Below are 23,619 nucleotides of genomic sequence, written 5' to 3' on the forward strand. Positions count from 1 at the left end.
GTTTTTGTGTGTGTATAATTATGGACGACAGCGTGGTTCGGATTGACTCAAAAACTAACTTTTTAAACACATGCAGACCAAAAACAAAACAAAACGTGATTCAGAAAAATAAAATCTGACGCTTAAACGGAACTCGGGAATCATGACAATATTATTTATGTCTGATTCTGTCATTGTCACGATCAACCCAAAAACGCCATGAATTGTAGTGTACAGGGAATTAAACGCACGCACACACTAGAACCCGACCGATTTTCTTTTGAGGGTGTCGGCACAGGGCAAATTAAGCTACTAATATAGACTGAAGTAATTAAAGCGGGTCATGTTTGCATGTCTGGAATTGTAACAGCCGAAATCACAGTATTCCAATATTAACCTGCAGGCCGCATTAAGTGAAGGTGGGGGACATATGTGGCCCCCGGGCCGCCAGTTGCCCATGTATGCTCTAGAGTAAGACTAGAGTCCTTTCCTTTTTCGCTCTACTTAAGTACTAAAATTTGCAGAAATTCTTGCCGTCCCTATTTTGGGAATATCATTGTTGGTGAAGATGTTTAAATTTGATGTCTTAACCCCCCCCCCCCCCCCCCCCCCCCCCCCCCCCACAGCTGACTGATGAGCTTGAAGATCTTCTAACTTTGAACATTTTGAATAAGGCTGAAGTATTTAAATAACATAAATTGTAGTTAAATGTTCACAAATAGAAACTTCAAACAAATCTAAAGTAGAAAATGCTACACTTTTGGACAAAATATCGGTCGAAATGGGATCGTTCTGGCATTGGTCGGGCTCTAAAGCGCGCGCGCACGCACACACACGCACACGCGCACACACACGCGCACACACACACACACACACACACACACACACAATTATTGTACAAATTGTACTATAAAGTAAAATATAGTATAAACACACCCACAGGCTTCTTCAAGGTGACATGGTGAGATGGCGTTTTGATTGGAGGGGTTGATTGGGGTTTCTGGAGGGATGGATGCTTGTGATTGGATATCAGGGCTGTCCGTCAGAGCGAACAGAGTGATCCCATTGGTCACAGCGGGTCTTTGTAGAAGCCCAGCTTGGCCAAGGACATCTCTCTACGCAACTGCATGATCTCCCAGAACATCTGTTCAACTACACACACACACACACACACACACACACACACACACACACACACACACACACACACACACACACACACACACACACACACACACACACACACACACACACACACACACACACACACACACACACACACGCACACACACGCACACACACACACGCACACACACGCACACACAATGGAAGAAGAATGGAAGAACAAGTTATCATCTTCTTGTCCGAGTTGACATCTAGGTTAGACTTTATCGACGGATGCTCTCTGCCTTTAACCATGAAGCTAGAGGCCTTTAGACCAATAGCACTGTCTAAAGTACAACACTTTTCCTCCAATGTCCACCTCCAGCAGAACGTACTAAGCAAAATGACCCAGCAAGCCAAATGACGCCATGACGACGTCCTCCGGTGACTCCGGTGACGTTCAGGACAAGGCCAGATCACAGCCCATATGGGGATGATCTTTACGTAATTTCCAGGACGTCTTCACCAGTTAAAATAATATGGCTTATTCTGGGCTAGATCTGACTAGTTATGATATGACTTAAGTTGATCTGGCCTCGATTGGACTCTCTCTGATTCATCCAGGGACGTCCGTCTTAGTGGGCAGAATCTATGTTCGTTGAAATCAGGTGATATTCTGGGCCAGATCAGACTAGTCTTGGTTTGACTTGATTTGGCCCCAATAGAGACGTCACTAATTCGTCAAGGTCCTGACCGTGCTTGCTGGGGAACAAAACAGTGAGCTTAGTACGTAAGTGGTTTGCACAGAATACACACAGCACCCGCAATATTAATATTAATATTATTTTCCATCATCAGTGTGTGTGTGTGTGTGTGTGTGTGTGTGTGTGTGTGTCTCCGTTTCATCGGAGTGGCCGGAATTGAACAATGTCTGTCCCTGGAACAATGTCTGTCCCTGGAGTGGGCACGGTCTGACTCTGACACTGTGAGGGTCTTTGAGGACATAGTAAGTGACTCCCTCACCCCTGTTGACACCTACGGGTGCCCGACTGCCCGGAGGACCCTGTTGGATCTGTTTCAACATCAGCAACAACAACAACACTGGACTGGACTTAAAGTCCAGGGGAAACGTACCCATGCTGACCACTCGGTTTCCAATTCCCATTCATTTCAGGAACACTGCTCTCAATGAGGACATTATCACCTTTACAGTAAAATGTTACAGATCCTTCCCACCAGACTCAACCTTTTCCTCTGGTTTCCCTCCACCCATGTAACTCATTGTTTGCATCACACCACAGGGCTTGTTAAAAAACCATGTCACACATTCTGAATGGCTGCTATGCCGATAAAGGGCTTTACATAGCACGCCATGACAGAATAGTTGATCTCATAACAATGGACATATCTAAACAGTTTACACTGTCTGTGAGAATGTACAAGCATAGAAGTTGTTGTTGTGAATGAAGAGAACAGATCAGTTTCCATTCTTGAAGTGGCCTGCACCTTTGATTCTAGCTTAGAATCAAAGACATTAAATACCAGCCGCTCCTCCAGACCATCACAGAGCTAGGCGATAGGTAGAATCTACTTTATCTAATTTACATTATTTTTGGCAGCCTACGACAAGCTTCCAACAACAAAGCTGCTAAACGGCTTGCAAAATTCTGTGCAATCTCTTTTACTATCGGTAGCCGCCAAATATGGCAAAGACGCTGTTCCTTGTACGCATGAAGGGTGTGTGGGTATTTGTTCAACATTTGCTGACGGCATTTTGTACAATATTTGTGTCCTTGTATTGTATCTATTATGTGGACATAAATACATTATTGTGTGTGTGTGTGTGTGTGTGTGTGTGTGTGTGTGTGTGTGTCTTACCATCTTGTTGTTTGACCAACCCTTGGTGAATGTAGCGAACATAGGTGAAGAAATTACACACAGACGTAATCTGACACACACACAGAGAGAGAGAGAGAATTAAGTACATCATTCTAATCAAAATGAATAACTTACTACCATGTGTTAAACTGTCTTTATTTTATTACACCTATGCAGTCGATCAGAGCTAAAATGATATAAGTGTACAAGTATGCTGTATCATTACATACTAGTATATGTCACTATGTGGGTAGGGCTGTCACAATTACACATTTGTTGCAATTAACAATGTAATTGTGTTTTAGGCATTGAACATTATATGAATAAAAATAAAAACATAATTTCCTTTTGGCATTTTAGGCTTCGTAATACAGAATTGCACAGGTGCAGATATGACAATAACTTAAATATACAATAACATATTTAATGATTTTATACTTTCAAAAAATGTTGAAATAGCTGATCTGCAAGCTTACAACTCATCATGAAGTGACACATTGCAAGATGTGTCACATCTGCTATTGCTGATATTGTTTGAACATAAATTTTCAACATGGAAACGGTTATAATTATCGATTATCTCAAATAATTGGCATTAGGTGATTATGTGGTAATTGTGAAAGGCCTATAAATGTGGTGTGTGTGTGTGTGTGTGTGTGTGTGTGTGTGTGTGTGTGTGTGTGTGTGTGCGTGTGTGTACTTACTCTATATCTACAGTAGGGGGAGACATAGTAATAGTTGGATGAATCTCCGAACTTGATTCTGTGCTTACAGGTTTTAGTTTGTCCACTCAGAGCGCACTTCCTGTTTGACAGAAAAGAGTATAATCTTTAATCTTAAAATATGTATGAGTTTAATCACCAATATTATTGAACTAATTACCGTAAATACAAATTACTGTGAGATGAAATCAGTGGTTCTCACCCTTTTCAGGCCCAGCCCCCCAAAATAATCATATCTTATTTGAACTAGGGACTGGGTCTATAACGTCCTAGGACTCAGATCTACAATGCTCTCTACAACATTGGTTCCCAACCTTTTTAGTACCACCTCAGGAAAAGGCTCTTATAAAATACAGTATACCTGCCCTTTTTGTTCCATTCCTAAGCCAATAATGATACTCTGAGAAACTCTGTCTAATCACTAATCAGCACAACTGATGATATGTCTTCTTTACGGCTAGGTGTGCTGTCATGCCCATTTCAGCACGGCTGGATAACCTAATTCAACCAGTTGCTTGGTCAGAAGAACTACCTGTAGTAATAATAACTATTTCATTGCACGTTTGTCTTTATTCTCCTTTTTTTGGGCGACTCCTCTGTGTACCACTGACCAGAGGAAGGCTCAAGTACTAGTACCAGTGATTGGGAACCTCTGCTCTAGAAAACTGACCTACATAGTTCTAGAACAGTGATTCTCAACTCTGAGAGCGTACAAATGAGGCATTTTTACAATGAAAAAAACATGTATATTTTGTTTTCTAGAGGTGTTACAGACCGGATTAACACTTCAAGGACCCCCAGCCGCAGGTTGAGAAACAGTGTTCTAGAATCAATTCTAGACAGAACACACCCACAGTTTAACAGCATTGGTGAGGTTGCCATGGGGGGAAAAAGTTGCAGGTAATTCCACAACAAATCTGTAGCATGTTTTGAAGGAAAGGAAGCGAGGAAAGAAGGGAAGGTGAAGGGAAGGTCTAGTAGCAGATGTCAGATAGGAAAGGAATAGGAGCAGTTAAGGAAGGAGGAGCATAAGGAAAGAGGCAAAGGGATATAGGAGGGAAAGGAAGGAAAAGGGATGGAAGAAGGGTTGATACAAAACTATAAGTAATGAAGGAAGAACGTGAGGATGTTAAGGAGAAAAGAAAGGAATGAGGGGATGGATTAAGTGATGAAACGATTTCCAAAGTGATCAAATTATTTATTTAAAGGTATATTCAGTGATTTCACTCAAAAAACCTTAGGTTTCGTTTTTGGCTGTGGGACCCAGCCTTTCGTCCAATCAGGATAGAGTGTCAAAAACAAAACCTAAGGTTTTTTGACCCCCAGGGGTTAACTGGGGACAGGGAGGAACTCCTTATATGGTCAGCACACTCTATAGTAGGGAGGATTATCACAACAAAACAAAAATATAAGTGATATTTGAATTAAGTGAAATCACTGAATATACCTTTAAGTAGGCCTACCATTTCACGATATTGTTTACTAATGAATTACATTGTTTCTGTACTTTGGTGTTTAAACTTTTAGCATTCCTACTTCATCTAGTGTTAACTCTAAACAACTATCCTCTCTCTCTCTCAATTCAATGCAATTTAAATGAAGGTGAAGTAAAACAAAAATGCACTAAAACGCGGCGAGTCGGAAAGCTGGCGAGTTCTCCGGATACCAATTGTATTACCGTAGTAAAATCGCTAGTTTTAAAGTATTCTTTTTTCAATTATCATGCTATGCGTTTCGTGAATTATGCTCCCATAATTTTAGCACGTTTCTAGGGCTTCAGCTTTTTTTGCTTTTCGGAACCAAGATGGAACACCCGGAAAAACTGACTTCATAACGGGTCTATAGAAACCAATGGGTCACTATTATCCTCATCCATATTCTTTTGTCTATGAGTGAAGCAGAGATGGAGAGAGAGAGAGAGAGAGAGAAAGGATAGACGACTTACGTGACAAGCTCAGCCCATCGAGCACTGGAGGAACGGAGAAATGGGAGGGAGGGAAGGAAGAAAGAAAAAGAAAGACAGCCGGTGATGGAGAGATGACCATGAACGAGTGAAGCCAGGAGGACAAAAACATCTGAGGGGACAGGGAAGAAAGAGACAGACAGAGAGAGGAGAGCGACAGTATACTGTGTGTGTGTGTGTGTGTGTGTGTGTGTGTGTGTGTGTGTGTGTGTGTTATCTCATCATACCTCAGTGCATCGATTATGAAAATAGAAAGTACCAGCACAGTACCACCCCCGCGGCCACTTGACGCACTAGGCGTATGCCCTGTGGGCCGACCAATCGGCTGTCTGCGTGCCGGTTGTGGGGGAGGCAGTCTGGGGCGATTTGTTTGACCCAGTCGAGCTCTGCCCGCAACTAAGGACTAAGTAATCTCCTTATTCAGTAATACAGCATTAAAACAGAGCTCTGAGGAAAATTAGACTCTGTGTGTGTGTGTGTGTGTGTGTGTGTGTGTGTGTGTGCACAATGCGTGTGTGTGTGCGTACGTGTGTGTGTTGTATGGACATACTTTGGTCCTCCACACTCCACAGCCGAAGCCTTAACGACCGGTAGGGGCTGGAATCCAACTGGCTCAACACTCAATGTGTTCCGCTCTACAGCTTCTAGTATGATTGACCCCAACTACACACACACACACACACACACACACACACAGGAGGGAATAAAGCAGAATATTTGAGTGATTTCTTGTCTCGGAAATAGCCGATTTTCAAGATCACATTTGCATTGTAAGCTTTTTCGTCAAGCGATTATTTTATTGATTATATTTTGTAAGCGATTACACTGATTTATTGTTGCATCCATACTGCAAACACCAATTGTTTGTTGTAACGCTCATCAAGCGCACACACACACATACACACACACACACCTCTGTCTTGCTGAAGGTGAGACAGGGGGAAATGTCCTCTCTGTAGATTCTGTCCAGGAAAGGACAACTTCTGTCCATTGTCGGGTCCTCCTTCCACAGTTTGAACTCACAGAACAACTGACTGTCTACCTGCACAGAGCAGGAGACAGACAGACAGACAGACAGACAGACAATACAGATCAAGTGAGTGGTGGCATTTAACACTAATTACGGTATGCTAATGACGTGTATACACATCTTTAGAATCAAAACCACGGGGTGCCTTGGATGCGAGGCATCTTTAGGTCTTTTTTATTGATATCAAACCATATTATAAAATTCTTCTTTTTTTTCTCTTTTTCTTTCCTTCTTCCTAGGCCGGTTTCGCGCTTGCGCACTGCCGCTCACTTTCTTGTTTACGGGCCGACAAAGGTTGCTCAGAACTCTAAATCTACGGCGCTCTCCATGGTTTTGATCATAACGGCGATCGATGTTCATTTCTGACTTCAGCAAGCACCTCGTTTGGAATATTAATGCTTCTAGAGCGACATAAGAAGAGGTAGAGTGAGGTACTAAAGGAAATGTATGCCTCCTGGTTTTGGGGGGTAATGAAAATTGGGGCTTGTCAGAGTAAAATCTGCCTCATCTGCGTGGCGCTCTAGCGCCTTTATTATGAAAAATTGTTTCAGCTTATACTGCGCTTCATGCCAACTCAGCAGACCTCTACAGATATCAGTTAGCAATGGATAGATGTTGTTATGCCAGATGTTTGGTACAAGAAGATGTTTGTTGATTCCTCCCCACGTTCTACCCGTTCACCTGTCAGGAGCCCCCACTGGGAGGATGCAGAGCCTTCGTCCTACTCCTCCTGCCCACCAATCCCTGCTGACAGGTGCTACCCACCAGCCAGTAAGAGTACGTGCAGTGACAAATATCGCCATCACTGACAGCCCTGACTTCGTGCCACGCTTCACTGCGAGCTTCTGATATTTTTGAACATTCTTGAAATTGTGAGAACTACTGATTTGTAGAATCGGTCTCAGGTCTTAATGGGGTTAAATGCCATCAATTTAGTCATCTTGGCATTGAGCTCAAGGCAGATCTGTGATGTGATGTGTGACTGTGTGTGTGTGTGTGCGTGCGTGCGTGCGTCGTACCTCTCTACAGTCTCGTACTATGGGCTCCGTGGCGGAGGGGTCTGGCTGTGAACCCGCTACAGCCGACGATGTGCTTTTGTTCCGGCCGTGGCCTTTCCTGAACGGGGCCTTCATGACGGCTCCCCCTGGTGGTAGCTCGGACACAGGAGAGCCAGGCGAGGACAGCACCAACGTCTTCAGTGCCGTCACCTCCGCCTGGAGGACGTCGATCTGATGGACAAGACAGACAAGAAAAAGACAGTTTTAAAATGTTAGGAACAGACTAGTGGAGAAGAGATCCACTATAAGTAAACAAGTTATTTTACACTTGGTTGCATGCTGAAAATAGCCGATCTACAAGCTCACAACGGCTATTTTCAGCAAGCTTAAAATCAGCCATTACGACGGCATGAAGGCCCGCAAAAATGCATTTTTGTCGACCAAAAGAATCAACTGTAGATTTAGTCGACTAAAATCGCATGACATTTAGTCGACTAAAACTTGACTAACACTAAAGCATTTCAGGTGTCAGATGACTCAAACAAAAATCAAAACTTGCTGCCAAAATCAACACTGGTTCTTCTGTGGAATCTTCTTCCGGCAAAAATCACCTCAGCTGATCAACTGTTTCCCTCTGGTTCCTCGGTCACTCCAGCCACCTGCATGTCCTCTCTCACCTGCACCCAGAAACCTCCTCTTTGGGCCTGGGCCGTGGCTCAGCGGTCCAGGCACCTTGGCCGGTAGCCCAAGTCTGGCAGTGTGCCGTGGGTTCGACTCCCAATCCCGACGGCCTTTACTGCATGACACACCCCCACCCCCCCCACAACCCCCCATCAAAAAAAAAGAAACCTACTCTTTGGCCTTCCTCTTCTCCTCTTGCCTGGCAGCTCCAACTTCAGCATCCTTCTCCCAGTGTAGCCCTGCTCATCCATCCTCTGCACGTGTCCAACAGGAATCTCAACCTTGGTTTTATCCCCCAAAACCTTCTAACCTGGCCTGATCCACTAGTCTAACGCAGTGGTTTTCAACCTTTTCCACGTGAAGGCTCTTAATTAATTCTGCATTTGAGCCCCGGACTACCATTTCATGAGATTCAGCCTCACCGTTATTGTTGGATAGAATTCTGTCCAAATTCCATGCTGCATTGATGTGGTACCGGTCAATCATTTGACATTCTCTATTTGTGGAGACTTCTTGTAAAATTAACCATTGCAGACATTTAACAATAATGTAACTCTTGAGAGCGTAAAATGAAACCAAATGGACCCATTTTTTGATCCCGTCACTCCTAATGAGCATCGTGGCATCCTCAATTCTGCCTCCTGTCTCTCCATCAGTGCCAATGTTTCCAAGCCGCGGCTTGTAGAACTACCAATACTGTCAACGGTTTGTTGTTCTGTGGAATGATTGGTCCTATAGGGACGGTAAGAAAACCCTCCGCGGCAGACAACGCCATGATACACATCTATACTCGTTGCATGCTGTTGTGTGTGCTATAATGTTTTCTACTGTGCTATAATGTTTTCACATACAGTACATATTTTAGGCACTTTTGAGATAAAAACAAATATACATTTTATTTTGGCCTCTATCGTTAGGTCCATATTATGACCACGGATATGCTCTAAAAGCGTGAAAAACATATTTTTCATTTCATCACGTCTTTAAGCCCAATTTCATACCTTTTGCCGCACAATGGTGTTGTGCAAACATTTTGAAAACAGCTGATCTACAAGAAAACCGCCTGCGGCGAATGTATTGATAAGAAAGGCTGGATCAATGCAAGTAATGTGAAAAATGTCATCATACTCAGGTGTATCGATTATTTAGCACAGCACTGCAGTGGAGTGATTTGTAGTGTGTGTGTGTCACCTTTCCCTGTGCTTCATTAAGTATTTTCTCAGCGTTGGCCTGTTTCACGTTTGCCTCTCTGACCATCTTATGCGCTTCCTGTAACACACACACACACACACACACACACACACACACACACACACAACACAACACAACACAGTAAGCACCGAAGCAATACACAGATAAAGTACACAGCACGGGCACACACACACCGGGTTAGGGTTAGCAGCACACACCAAAGAGAAATACACAGCACACAGTACTCAGATACAGCACACACCAAAGGAATGCCTCATGGACGGATGAGTGTTAAAGAGCACCAACTCAACGAGTACCTTACAAAAGCGATGACGTATCGCTCTCAACTACCTCCTCTAATATAACAAAATATATTATGTTTGATCATAATATGAAGAGACATATACACGTCTTTTCTAATCAAACCACGGGGTGCCTATGGCGTGTATAGGTCCTTTTTAATGATATCAAACAGGAACGCTGAAATCTAAAAAAATATATTTTTTATTTTTAGACATGTCGTTCACTTCCTTGTTTACGGACTGTCGCTTTACTCTAAAGTCTAAATCTACGGCGCTCTCCATGGTTTGGATTAAGACGGCAATGTTCCGTCTTAATTTCTGACATAACCTAGCATCTCATTTGGAATATAAACGCTTCTAGAGAGACTTTACATGTGACAGCACAAGGTAGTAACGGAAGATTATGCCTCCCGGTTTTGGGGGGTAATGGAAGGCTTTTCAGAGCAAAATCTGCCTCATCTGCTCGGCACTATAGCGCCATTATCTTTTGAAAGATCCCGGCGCGTTCAAGGTTGTCTTGTCTGTTTTTGTAAAGGGGGACAACAGTGACACCACATACCACTTTTGGAGCTCAGCCCGCTGTTTAAAGGCATTTAATGTCCACTGAGAACTCCTTTTGCGCAGTGTTGCCAGATCTGCTTATTATAAGCAAATATCCTACACATATAGGCCTATTATATACTGTATAGGTTTAAAGTGTTCGTGTAACGTATTTGCTATTTTGGTATCTTGTTCTTAAACCACCAGGAGCTCTGAAAGCAATGCTAGGGCGATGGGCAGTGGTGTTTTGGTCATATACGGGACACCACGGCGTTCCAGTAGTAATTTATCACCATTTTGGGGTCCATTACATGAATATTTATTTGTAACTGGTTGAAATAATTAAAACATTTGGAAGTAAGCCCAAAAAACAACACCAAGAAAACCCCAACCCACAACTACCAATATTTTATAAGCGAGCGAGTAACGTTAAGTTGAGGTCTAAGGGGTCCGTGACCTAATGTAAGTAGTAGTAGTGAGAAGTAAGTAGTAGTATTAGTAGTAGTATTAGTAGTAGCAGGAGCAGCAGTAGTACCTGGAACAGTGATGCGGTCAAGTCTTCTAACTCCTGCTCTAGCTGGACTCTGACTTTAGACAGTTTCTCACACTCCTCATCCTTCAATAATAACTCCTTAGAGCACACACGCACAGTCACGCACACACACACACACACGTCCGTACACACACACACGCACAGTCGCACACACACACACGTCCACACGCACACGCGCACACACACACACACACACACACACACACACACACACACACACACACACACACACACACACACACACACACACACACACACGCACGCACATACAGTAGAAGCATGGACATACAGTATGCACAATGGGGGAAAAAAACAGAAACAGAAAATATAAATAAATTCAAGGTGACGAAATAAAATCATAGAAATTAAACATGACACGTTCTGGAGACAAAAAAAGCCAACGATATGACCATCAAACCAATCATGGTTTTGGACTGTTAGTTTCTTTTTATACCTATATTAGGATGGTTTTATTCAAGATGAAATTGTAAATGGACTGCGTTTTGTGGGTGGGTAAACGAATTGTATCCTCCACACTGCCTTTTTAACCATCACCTGGTCCTGATCTGACTGTGATCTAACCCCTCCTGTCTGCTTGACTTCATCCAACATATCCAATTCATTCTTTCTTTCCCATGTCCGTATATATATACGGACCCCGACGCTAGGGGACGTCATATCCCAGGTCCGTATATATATACGGACCCCAATGTATACTCCGTCTATATAATGGTTGAGTCCCACGGCGGCTTTTTTTTTTTTTTTTTTTTTTTTATCCCACGATTTTGTAACCCATTTTCACCCCTGTGTCAATCATCTAATGTGATCCTGGGCTCTACACACCCTCCGCCAACCTGGGGAGAGCAACGGACTTAACTCATGCTTCCTTCATGCTTGAGTGTCCAAGTTGCTCCTTTACACCTGACAGGGGGGAGTTTCCCTGGTTGGACGTAGCGCGTGGAAGGAACACGTTATTCCAACCAGTTCCTTTCCCCTCCATCAGGCGCCCCGGCTGGCCAGGGGGAGGCAGTTTAGAGACCAGGATTACTGCATGTTTTTGTGAGGGTACCTACCCTAGGGGACACGGGGAGAACATGCAAACTCCACACAGAAAGGCCCTTTCGCCAACCCCGCCTTCGGGTATGGGCACTGATGACGCGGAGGAGGAAACACGCCGCCAGCACCCACAGCACCCCGAGCGGGAATCAAACCCAGGACCTTCTAGCTGTGAGGCGACAGCACTACCAACTGTGCCACCGTGCCCCTGACCCACGGCGGCTTTTAACATTGGACCGTTGCTATGGCAACGGGGGGGGGCAAACTCCGACTTTTAAAGTGAACGAGTATGGTGGCACCTGGAACTGGGATTTATGGTAACAGCTAGCCACAATAAATGAGTTAATTAGACCAATAAATGTATGCGCAAAATAAATCACATGGAAGCGACTGGCAAATCAGAAATCTGACACTGGTCTAAGACGGTATCGACGGTATGTCACTATTTTAATGTCCGCACATATTTGTATTCCGTTGTTGTTGCTTGTGGGTTTTTATGTAAAAAAAACCCCAAATAAAGTGCTGATCATAAAAAATATTCTTTCTTCTTTATTCTTTCAAAGTAAACATTTGAAGACCACTGAAATGCACATTTCAGACTTTCTCATACATTTTAAGGTCTTCATTCATTTATTTTATATATTTTATGACAGACAACTTGGCCTGCTGTAATATACGATAGCATAGATGAAATAAATAGTTGTATACCAGAAATATAGATGTAATAAAATGCTCTAATAAGTTACTTATAACACAATATTATTATGGCGTCTGTGGCCCTAATACAATTGGAATGACCTGCAAACGACATTGAAACTGACTACATTGGTATTTGGTAACATTGAGTCGTTGGTGAGCCTTGGTGAGAATACAGACCTCCAAAATATGTAACTGTTTTTAGATCGTTTTGAAATTTGTCTTAGCTTGATGTATATCTTTTATTTTTATTTTCCTGATCTGTATTGTGATGTTTTTTGTTTCGTGTCTCTTCCAGTGTCTCGACAACACTGGAAATGAGTTTGATTACTCAGTATAATTTCGAGATTAAACAAAACTTGAATGAATTATCTCATAGTACTGTAATGTAATGTATAAACAGCAGCATTATTATGCATGATAAATCATATATTATCATAACGATTATAATGAAAAGAATAAAAATAATATGTAAATGTCAAAATAAATGACAAAAGAAATCATATTAAATAAGAAATAATATGAAATTGAACATAAAAACAGAAAATAATGTTAACATTGCTTAATGGGTATATAGTGATTATCCATAGAAGAAACACACTCACACACGCACACACTCACAAAAGTGCAAACACGCATATTTGTCTGGAGGCTCACTGCTACTAGGTGGTGCAGTGTGTGTGTGTGTGTGTGTGTGTGTGTGTGTGTGTGTGTGTGTGTGTGTGTGTGTGTGTGTGAGAGAGTGTGTGTGAGAGAGTGTGTGTGCGTGCGTATACTGCATACAAAAAAATAATAATCCCACAACAAAAAACTAATTTGAGCCACAGACATTGTGTAAGGACAATTTTCCTGGTCCTCGCGTTTCAATATATTTTTAGACCACCACCCGTGGTGGTTCCTGTCTCACCCATTTGTTGCTGTCTCTTGGTTGGACAAAATGTCTCTCCAATCCACTACCCATTAGTGTCTTAACAGGGATGAGGAGACCATTATTATGAATAGCTAACGCTAGCTGGCATTAGTGCAGGTTGGCTTACCTCCACACAATTAATTAGACAGCAAGATTATCCACAATTATATCTTTCAACACCCCAAAGGATCTCCCTCTCCTGCACTGTGACACTCTGATGCACTGTTTACATAACTTTGTCCTTCTTCTTTGTAGACGGACGCTAACTCAGCTCAGCGTGAATGGCGCTTAACTCAGGCTTTGGGGTTAAAAATGTCAAAACCATAAAAGCTAAAAACGGCTAAACATTTTGATGCCATCAAGCGTAGTAGTAGTAACGTGTGTGCGTGCGTGTGTGTTACCCTCTGGGCCTTCTCCAGCTCCTCCCTCAGTCTCTCGTATCCTCTCTCCTTGACCTCCATGACTGAGGGACTCCTCAGATGAGACAAGCTGTCCATCAAACCACCTAGCTCCTCCCGCTCCTCTCCAGGCAGGAGATTGGCCCCGCCCTCTGCTGCCGCAAGCTCCTCTTCCAGCCCGGGGACACTGTTGGGGAGTGGGCGTGGGAAATAAGAGCGGGAACAACACCTTTTCCAACCATTTAAACCCTAGTATAATATAATCAGGGTGGTGCGCAGGTGCGCTCAAAATACATTTTGTGTGGCAGATCAAACAAAATGAAGCGCTCTTGCGTACCAACATTTACATTTACTAGCTACAAATGTCCATCTACGTCCTGTAAGCAATACAACTAGAAGCTATAAAACTAGAAGAGGAAGTCTGTTTTGGTTGTAAGTAACCAAGCTGTCATGACAGTGGCTGAAATGAAAGATGATGCCGCTGCCGTTCAGAGTGCTAGTAAGTAAACAAGGACCCACGTGGATTAAACACAAGCTTATACAGTATATGATATGAAAATCGGTGACTTAAAACAATGTACACACTTTGGAATTACGTTAAACATGGAACCGCAGCATTAGGTGAGTAGTTCATTGTATCTGTGTTAAAGCACCTCAGTGCCGCTGTAACGATGTAGAGTTCATGTGCAATCTCTTCCTGCTAAAGTAAATGCCGTGCGCACCAAGCAACATGTCCAGGTGCTCTCTCCGTTTTGTTCTTTCCATTCTCCTAGCTCACCTTCCATTGTGTCGTGGGGTGGAGTAGACGGGTTGTGTGGGCAGCTGGTCAGCTCTCAGCGTGGTGTGGGGGGATGGCGGGGGGCCGCCCAGGGAAGAGGTGCGGTACAGCGCGGTGGGGGGTGCGGTCTGACGGGTGGGGGGGCGATGGTCTGCTTGGTTCTGGTAGATAAAATCACACGGGTAAACAATGATCAATTTCCAGATTTCAGTTCATTCCTTTACGAACAATAGGTCATTAAGTCAGGGGTTCCCAAAGTCGGTCGATGGGGTCACGAAATTGGGTCGTCAAAAATATGACAAAAATAAATGAATGAATAAACAGAATGAATGAGTGAAATACAATGTAAAAATGATTACAAATACATGTTAACCATAATTGTTACAAACCCCCTACATAGCCCAGCCTAGGCTTAATACATTTGCGGACAAAATGCTCACCAAATGTTTATATGACACTTTTGTTTTTGGTCACAAGGCTTAGGCTTGAGTGGCAAAGTGAGTAGGAAAGTGAGTTTAACGTTGTTTAATGCAATCAGATAGGACTTTTTTGTGTGGATGTATGGGCTGTCAAGGCCAGAAAGTAGGTTTTTGCCACTCAGTAGGCGTTCCTGCATAACTTCCAGGTATGATGATGTCACGTGCATACCCTCTATAGGTCAGGTGTGGTAGTTAGATGGTAGTTTACCTGTAGGTCAGGTGTGGTAATTAGGTGGTAGTTTACCTGTAGGTCAGGTGGTAGTTTACCTGTAGGTCAGGTGTGGTAGTTATATGGTAGTTTACCTGTAGGTCAGGTGTGGTAATTAGGTGGTAGTTTACCTGTAGGTCAGGTGGTAGTTTACCTGTAGGTCAGGTGTGGTAGTTAGGTGGTAGTTTACCTGTAGGTCAGGTGGTAGTTTACCTGTAGGTCAGGTGGTAGTTAGGTGGTAGTAGGTCAGGTGGTAGTTTACCTGTAGGTTAGGTGGTAGTTAGGTGGTAGTAGGTCAGGTGGTAGTTTACCTGTAGGTTAGGTGGTAGTTTACCTGTAGGTCAGGTGGTAGTTAGGTGGTAGTAGGTCAGGTGGTAGTTTACCTGTAGGTTAGGTGGTAGTTTACCTGTAGGTCAGGTGGTAGTTAGGTGGTAGTTTACCTGTAGGTTAGGTGGTAGTTTACCTGTAGGTCAGGTGGTAGTTAGGTGGTAGTTTACCTGTAGGTCAGGTGGTAGTTAGGTGGTAGTTTACCTGTAGGTCAGGTGGTAGTTAGGTGGTAGTTTACCTGTAGGTCAGGTGGTAGTTAGGTGGTAGTTTACCTGTAGGTCAGGTGGTAGTTTACCTGTAGGTCAGGTGGTAGTTAGGTGGTAGTTTACCTGTAGGTTAGGTGGTAGTTTACCTGTAGGTCAGGTGGTAGTTAGGTGGTAGTTTACCTGTAGGTCAGGTGGTAGTTAGGTGGTAGTTTACCTGTAGGTCAGGTGGTAGTTTACCTGTAGGTCAGGTGGTAGTTAGGTGGTAGTTTACCTGTAGGTCAGGTGGTAGTTAGGTGGTAGTAGGTCAGGTGGTAGTTTACCTGTAGGTCAGGTGGTAGTTAGGTGGTAGTAGGTCAGGTGGTAGTTAGGTGGTAGTTTACCTGTAGGTCAGGTGGTAGTTAGGTGGTAGTAGGTCAGGTGGTAGTTTACCTGTAGGTCAGGTGGTAGTTAGGTGGTAGTTTACCTGTAGGTCAGGTGGTAGTTAGGTGGTAGTTTACCTGTAGGTTAGGTGGTAGTTTACCTGTAGGTTAGGTGGTAGTTTACCTGTAGGTTAGGTGGTAGTTTACCTGTAGGTCAGGGGTAGTGGGTGAAGCCAGGTTCACTTCATGGAATCCTTCCAGAGGTTCAGTACTCTGACTGCTGTTAGCCATAGCAGATGTAGTAGATCATCATATACTCTGCATAGACGCAGAAAATGTCATTATCATTGTAATAATCATACTAATAAATATAAAATATTGTAAACTATTCTGCAAAATGACATTTTAATGATATGGTATTGAAATCTTATGTCCATTTAGCATTGGAAAAGCATGGGGAGGACTATCAAGTGAAAATGAAAGTATATTGCTATTAAAGTAGCTATAAGCAATAATGTCAACAATTTGACCTTTTTTCTTGGTATTCAGACACAGCCAGCAATGCGTAAAACGCTCCCAAAAACACTCTGTGACACATCTAGGGGCCACAATCTGCATTAAAAAAAATCAAAAAAGCCTGCAGAAATGACTAACCAATCAGGAAGTAGACCGTAAAATCGACCAATGACAAAGCTTCTAGGAAAAACTTTGAATGCAGATTGTGGCCCCTAGATAGACTATATATTTTTGTGAGCGGCTTACCCTTTGCTGGCTGTCTGAATATAAAAAAAGAAAAGGAAATACTGACAAAATATTGCTTATAGCAGCTTTAATGTTAGTTTGTTTTGTAGGTGTTGGCACCATGTCATGTAATAATAATAGTTAACATTATCAACAAAACAATTGACAAACAGAGTGGGCATCATGTAGCAGTTTAATATAACTGACCATGGTTGTGGCTGATCCAGGTACACACCAGTCTGACAAGCAGTCAGCAAGACCACTCACATCTGAGTGAGAGTGAGAGAGAGAGAAATTTCACTTTTCAGTCACGGTTAGCTTGTGTGTGTGTGTGTGTGTGTGTGTGTGTGTGTGTTGTGCATTGTGCAAAAAACACAGATGGTCAGGTAGTACAGAAACCACAGACTCACAATAATCCCTCTCTCAAAGTGCTTTATCCACAAATATCTGATCTACAAGCTCCAATGCATCATCTGTGGGGGCTGGTTTTAAGGGGGGGGGGGTGGGGGTAACCACTTGAACCCCCAAGATCTACAAGTTTGCTTGAAGACCCCCACTGTTGTAATCTAGGATCAGATCACTGTTCTACTGTTGCACTGTACATCTGTGTTCAACAGAGTCAGATGACTGTCAGCATCCCACCTGTCAGCTACTTCACCCAACCAATCAATGCCCTCCCTGTCTGTCTGTCTCCATGGAGACCCGAGGTAATCCTACACCCGAGGGATTGTGGGTAGGGATCGGGTTACATCCAGCAGCCTCCATGAAGCCTTGTTCCCTAATTTAACTAAACCGTTTCAATGCCTCCTGTGGTGATCCGGAGATATTCAAGGTCTTATATTAGAACGTTGCAGCAGCACAGCAGCCATAAGATATGCAAAAGTATTACGATGATGATGATGATCATCATCATCATCATCATCACCATGATTAAGGCCTTGGCCATTGAACGGTCTTGGTCATTGACAATGGCTCTCAGACCCTCTTCAACTTTATCTTGATCTTCATATAATTGGTCCTCCTCACTAAATTAAAAAGTCCCTCCCCAACCCGTCTTTGTCCAATAGGCACGTTAGGAGCGAGGAGACAGGACAAGCTGTCCTTCTCCCCCATTGAGATTCATGTTAAATGACAGGATTTCTCCATATAAATAATCAATCATTTCGGTAGCAAAGCCTTTAAAAAAAAGAACAAACACCCGCACAGTCGCACACTGTCTTCAAATGCACTTTAATAGGGAAACAGCAACATTTCGGCCTATGTGGCCTTCATCAGGCTATCTTTGTAGCAAAACCTTCAAAATGTCTTCTAAATCTAGTCAACCAGGCCTGCAGTAGGCTATGCACTGGACAAATGTGCATGACACTAGAAATACGAGAAAATGACAGAGGGAGAAACGACTTTTAACGACCACCCGACCGGAGTTTTCAAGTTGCACGGTAAGACTACGGTCATTAGTATTATTGCCACCTGGGTGGGTCAGTCGTGTAACTTTCTCGGCGTTAAGCTGTGTACAGTATGTGTTCAACAACACAGCCAAACAAAATAACACTGACAGCTATGAGGTGTCGAAAGCTTGACCTGCATAGCAACAGTTGCTAAACTATTTGGATTGGCATTGGACAATCGCTTTTTGGGGTGAGATTTAGCAAAGGGCTAATTCTCATTATAAGATTAAGATGGGACCAATTCTGTCTACTCACTCTTATTGGTGGTCAATGGACAGTTCAGAAACCTGCCTACCAGTGACATCATCAATGGGGATTCCAAGCTAATAGAAGCCACATCCTTCCTGGAAAGTTAGCATGCTGCACCTGCTGCACTGCGCTGCACCCGCTTCGTATGTTATCACGCCTTAATCAAGAGAATGTTTGTTATCAGCACCGTAGAAATACCCCCAGTATGTGATAATCAACATACTGGGGGCCCAGGCCGTAGCGTAACGGTCTGGGCACCGGACTGGTGATCCAGTCGCGGTGTGCCGCGGGTTCGACTCCCGGACCCGACACGGCCTTTACCGCATGTCATCCCCCATCTCTCTCCCGTTTCCTGTCAGCCTACTTTCTATCCAAAAAAAATAATCAATAAAGGCGTAAGCCGCAAAAAAATATCTTAAAAAAAAAAAAAACATACTAGGAAATCCGGGAGTGAAACTATGGGAGCGTTTGCTTTTTGTGTCAATGACGGAGGTGCGCTGTCTCTGGTGGCCTTGAGCCACGCGAGGCACCGCCGAGCGAGGCGCCAGCTGAGCAAGTCCCCGTGCCAGAGACGACTCTGGTGACGGCTCTGGTCGGCCACCAGAGCCGACCAGCGCCGTCCGAGTTACATCCAGATAGGCAGAGAATAGTAAATATTAGTAGCCCCTAGTTTCCATGCCCCGACAAATTGCGACAATAGAGTTGGAAATGACACGTTCAGCAGGGGGAGTCCTTGACCAGGCTATGTCTGCACCACCCTGCATGCGTGCAGTCCGGGTGAACACAGCCACGATGTCTAGTATGCCAGTATGGCTGGCCATATTGGCCATATTCCAACATCCTGATAACGGTTGATTTCGTATATTTAATGCAGTGATAACGGACATGCTATAATAGAAGCCATTTTTCTTGCATTATGAAAATAAAAAACAAAACAAAAACTATTTTACAAAAAAAATTGAAATCTTGTTTGAAATGACCAAACGTGCCTATACTGATGATGTCACTGGTAGACAGGTTTCTTAACGGTCCACAGCCGTATACAGAAACGGTGCCATTGTACACTGAGCATTAGTAAGGACGAATGATAATGAAGACGAGGCTGAAAAAGGGTGACGTGCTCCTTTAAGACGGTCTAATAACCTGGTGTGAGGCTTCAGGGAGGATCAGTTCCACAGGCTGCTGGCCGTGCCTCCAACGTCTGGAGGACCGTTATTATAGTAGTTGTTATTCACCTGTGTGTGTGTGTGTGTGTGTGTGTGTGTGTGTGTGTGTGTGTGTGTGTGTGTGTGTGTGTGCGTGTGTGTGTGTGTGCGCCAACAACACAGATGGTCACCCACAATAACCTACCTCCACCCCCCCCCCCCACCCTCCACACCACACACACACCTCACCTCTCTCTCTCTCTCAAATAGCAGACAGAATCCTATGCATCGCAATGCGGCACATTGTGAGCTTGTAGATCTGCTATTTTTGGCATAGAGATTTGGAGTAGACGGAAAAAAGCACTCCCCAATACTCAGAGAAGGCCCCACCCTCAAAACTGCTATCAAATGTTTAAAACCGACCTCTTCAATAAAGTATAATGGCGTTCACCAGCTAACTGCACACCCCCCTGTCACACCATTCCACTGTTTTTATTGAATTGATTCGATAGTCTAGGCGTTTTCATAGTGTATTTCCTAATAAGTCTCCTCCCCCTGTAAAGGGTATTTTTGGGTGCTTAGAAAAGCACCGTATACATTTCAGATATTATTTTCTATTTTATTTATTATGTAAAGTGCCATGACATAACTTTTGTTGTGATTTGGCTTTCTATAAATAAAATTGGCATGACATTCTCCATCCATAATGATTTTAATTCCTTCGCCATCAGATACACTTTTAGAAAACACATACAGATGCACAGATGATTTCTATGTTGTTCGATGCTTAGGTTTTTCTGTAAAGCACTTGTGTCATGAAAGGTGCTCTATAAATAAAGTTTAGGCTATTATTATTACTTCGCATGTATCCCCCTCCCCCCCACACACACACATACACACACACACACACACAGTCAGGTGCTTTTCTATCTTATGACTAACATGATGACCAGAAAGAATGGGGTGTGTGTGGTGTGCGCGTGTGTTCATTATCACCAGACACCATAAAGTCTGTCTGTCTGTCTGTCTGTCAAGGGTTTTCAAAGTTTTTCAGGCCACGCAAGGAACCCTTAGCCGAGAGAAATATGATTAAGCATTAAACATTTTCATAGATTTCATGGATAGCTTCATTCATAGTATTGAAAAAAATGCACATAAAGTGCACAAAGACCCGCACACCGCCTGCACTTGCAATATGAACACTTTTATTAAGCAATGTTTCGATCAAAGACCTTCTTCAGGCATCTAATGGTGCCTGATTCATTCACAAGTTGACCACTCCCGTCCTACAAAAAGGAAGAATTGCACTCTTGACAGGGAGGGCCCCCATAAAACTATATAGGCTACACTCGTGTTCGTGACGTGCTATCCTTGCTTGATATTGATTTGGCATCTGAAATTATATGGCAGACAGACTAGTCTGACTAGTCTGTCAGTCATATGTGCTTAATATTGTTTTGTCAGCCAAGCTTGTTTGTTTGTATTGTGTGACATTCTTTGTATTGTGTGACAATCTTGGCCTTAGTTCTTTCTGGTAAAGAACTGGCCAAGTGAGGTCTCAATGGTTTTACTGGTTCTGTGTCATTTAAATGGTACATATTAGTATGTAGCTTTGCCCAATGTTTACATATCAAATCAAATATATATCAAATCATTATCATCAGCCGTCATCATCAGCCACTGGAGTAGTGTTGTGGCGTTTAGCTGCAGAAATCTATCTCGCTGTATTGTGGTGTTTTCAATGTTTATTTTGTTTTTATTGTGTATTATAGGGTGCCTGTGGTTAAATGCATATTAATGTGTGGGTCCTTCACATGAAAAAGTGTAATAACAACCTGAGTATTGACCCAGTCAGGCTGACCATGCAATAACACACATATAATATGGTCCTATAAAACACACCTCTAGCCATGGTGTGACATACAGTAGACAAAGGTCACCATTCACACCCACACCATTGTGTTTGTGCTCAAGAAAAGCTGCTCCTTGTAAACTAAATAAATGGCACTATAAATGTTTTATTTATAGTGGCTGAGCGAGCAGGCTCTCTTAGGTTTCACTCTATATGCTCATTAAATGAGACTCGCAGACGGCTAACATTAACGTTAGCCAACTGTGCTGTGCTTTTCATGTAACATTTTTATTTTATAGCAACATAATGCGTTCAGTCATGCATTCGTTCAGTCAGTCGCTTTAATATCTGTCATTCGTATTTAAATGCTGCGTTTGGTGACGTGACACTTGGACATGAAAGATGAATGGGGACGCTCTCGCTCTCTCGGCTAGCATTAGCTGTCAGCTACAGTAGCAGACAGTACTAGCAGAAATGAAATGACAGATGTCACATGCAATCTAGTGACCCGTGGAACTCGGTCTCCGGCGGGGCTTTAACAAACGACTCGTTTGCTAAACAGCGACTTCCGGAGTCCAAGAATTCAACAAGTCACCAATGTCGGTGTAACATCACACACACAGACGGCAGCTTTCTGGTGCTTAAACCAAGCTATAAAGGCCAATTTATACACACATATTTAAGATGCATATTGTACTGTAGTATGCGCGCGCACGCGCGGACACACACGCGCGCGCACACACACACACACACACACACACACACACACACACACACACACACACACACACACACACACACACACACACACACACACACACACACACACACAGCAACGTCATAGCTGTCAACTCACCTGTGTCTGTGTGCGTTGATGATAATCAGCTCGGATGATGTTTAATGTAGGTTTTAACTGTCTTCGGGTAAAAGCACGAGCATGCAACAACCCACAGAAACACACAGGAGCAGGATCCTGTTTGCACACTGGACTGGAGCCGCTTGTATTCCGACAGCAACCATGACACTGATGCTGCGTTCAAGTGCTGCCCACAACTTGGTGGGAAACAACAGCACCGATACACCAGCAGATGGTGCGTTCACATACCACGCCACAAACCTGGGAAAGAACACCAATTAAATGGTGCGTTCAAGTACTGCTCACAAGAGAAAGAACACAAATTTACACTTTTGAATGTTGCACAGTCTGCACAGAGGGACTGGTTTAGGTCCAATGGGACTGTTCCGAATAAGGTCCTTCACTCAGCCTGTGTCTTGGGGAAGGTCATGTATATCTATGGAGGATCTGAGTTGACGATATAACCTATCATATCGGATAGGCCTATATAAAAGAAACAGGTTGGTGGCAGGGCACTCAGATATTAAGCAGAAGGGGGCAACAAATAAGGATGCCAACTGTCACGAAAAGAAACAGAAAGTACAGGAGCTGTGGTCAAAGGTGATGGCACAATGTAAAACACGATGGCTGTGGAGTTGACATCGGTCGCTCCCAACATGCAAAACTTAAGTGTTTTTGAAATAACTTGCTCCATATTCCAATAGCAATCACTGCCATATAGTGTGTTTGTTCATTAACAGGGCCCTCCCTGTGTCTCCAGCTCTTTAGAAAATACATTTTCAAATTTCATTCAATTAAGAGAGAGAACTCATTGTCAACGGTTACTTGTGACTCTCTGTTACTCTCCCTGGGATGTTTTGTTTTGACCGCTTCTCTTTCATGTTTGAGGTGATCCAACAATGCATGCATTGCATATGACATCTGAAACTCGGATACCGTAGGCCAAGTAAGTTTAGGGAACCAATCTCTC

General features: G+C 43.3%; 1 protein-coding gene across 3 annotated transcripts; it reads right to left on the reverse strand.

Moving 5' to 3' along the window:
• Positions 1 to 612: 612 nt before the first annotated feature.
• On the reverse strand, positions 613 to 22,821 carry rab3ip (RAB3A interacting protein (rabin3)). 3 transcript variants are annotated; one of them, XM_083757589.1, is made up of 14 exons: positions 22,650 to 22,821; positions 17,307 to 17,368; positions 16,566 to 16,676; positions 14,780 to 14,940; positions 14,005 to 14,188; positions 10,924 to 11,019; positions 9,547 to 9,624; positions 7,696 to 7,905; positions 6,560 to 6,688; positions 6,197 to 6,309; positions 5,629 to 5,652; positions 3,666 to 3,765; positions 2,962 to 3,031; positions 613 to 1,131 (listed from the first exon to the last, which is right to left on the reverse strand). In XM_083757589.1, exons 3-14 carry the CDS (start codon positions 16,647 to 16,649, stop codon positions 1,049 to 1,051), a joined length of 1,332 nt encoding a protein of 443 aa, XP_083613715.1. In that variant the 5' UTR covers positions 16,650 to 16,676; positions 17,307 to 17,368; positions 22,650 to 22,821; the 3' UTR covers positions 613 to 1,048. The 3 variants fall into 3 exon arrangements, 2 of the variants coding, with proteins under 2 accessions (XP_083613715.1, XP_083613716.1); XM_083757590.1 differs by lacking the exon at positions 5,629 to 5,652; XR_014568766.1 differs by lacking the exon at positions 613 to 1,131 and having other exon boundaries at positions 2,995 to 3,031; positions 5,629 to 5,758.
• Positions 22,822 to 23,619: the final 798 nt, after the last annotated feature.

The sequence above is a fragment of the Protomyctophum parallelum genome (genome assembly GCF_964188405.1).
Source record: "Protomyctophum parallelum genome assembly, chromosome: 22".
NCBI classification, from domain to species: domain Eukaryota; kingdom Metazoa; phylum Chordata; class Actinopteri; order Myctophiformes; family Myctophidae; genus Protomyctophum; species Protomyctophum parallelum.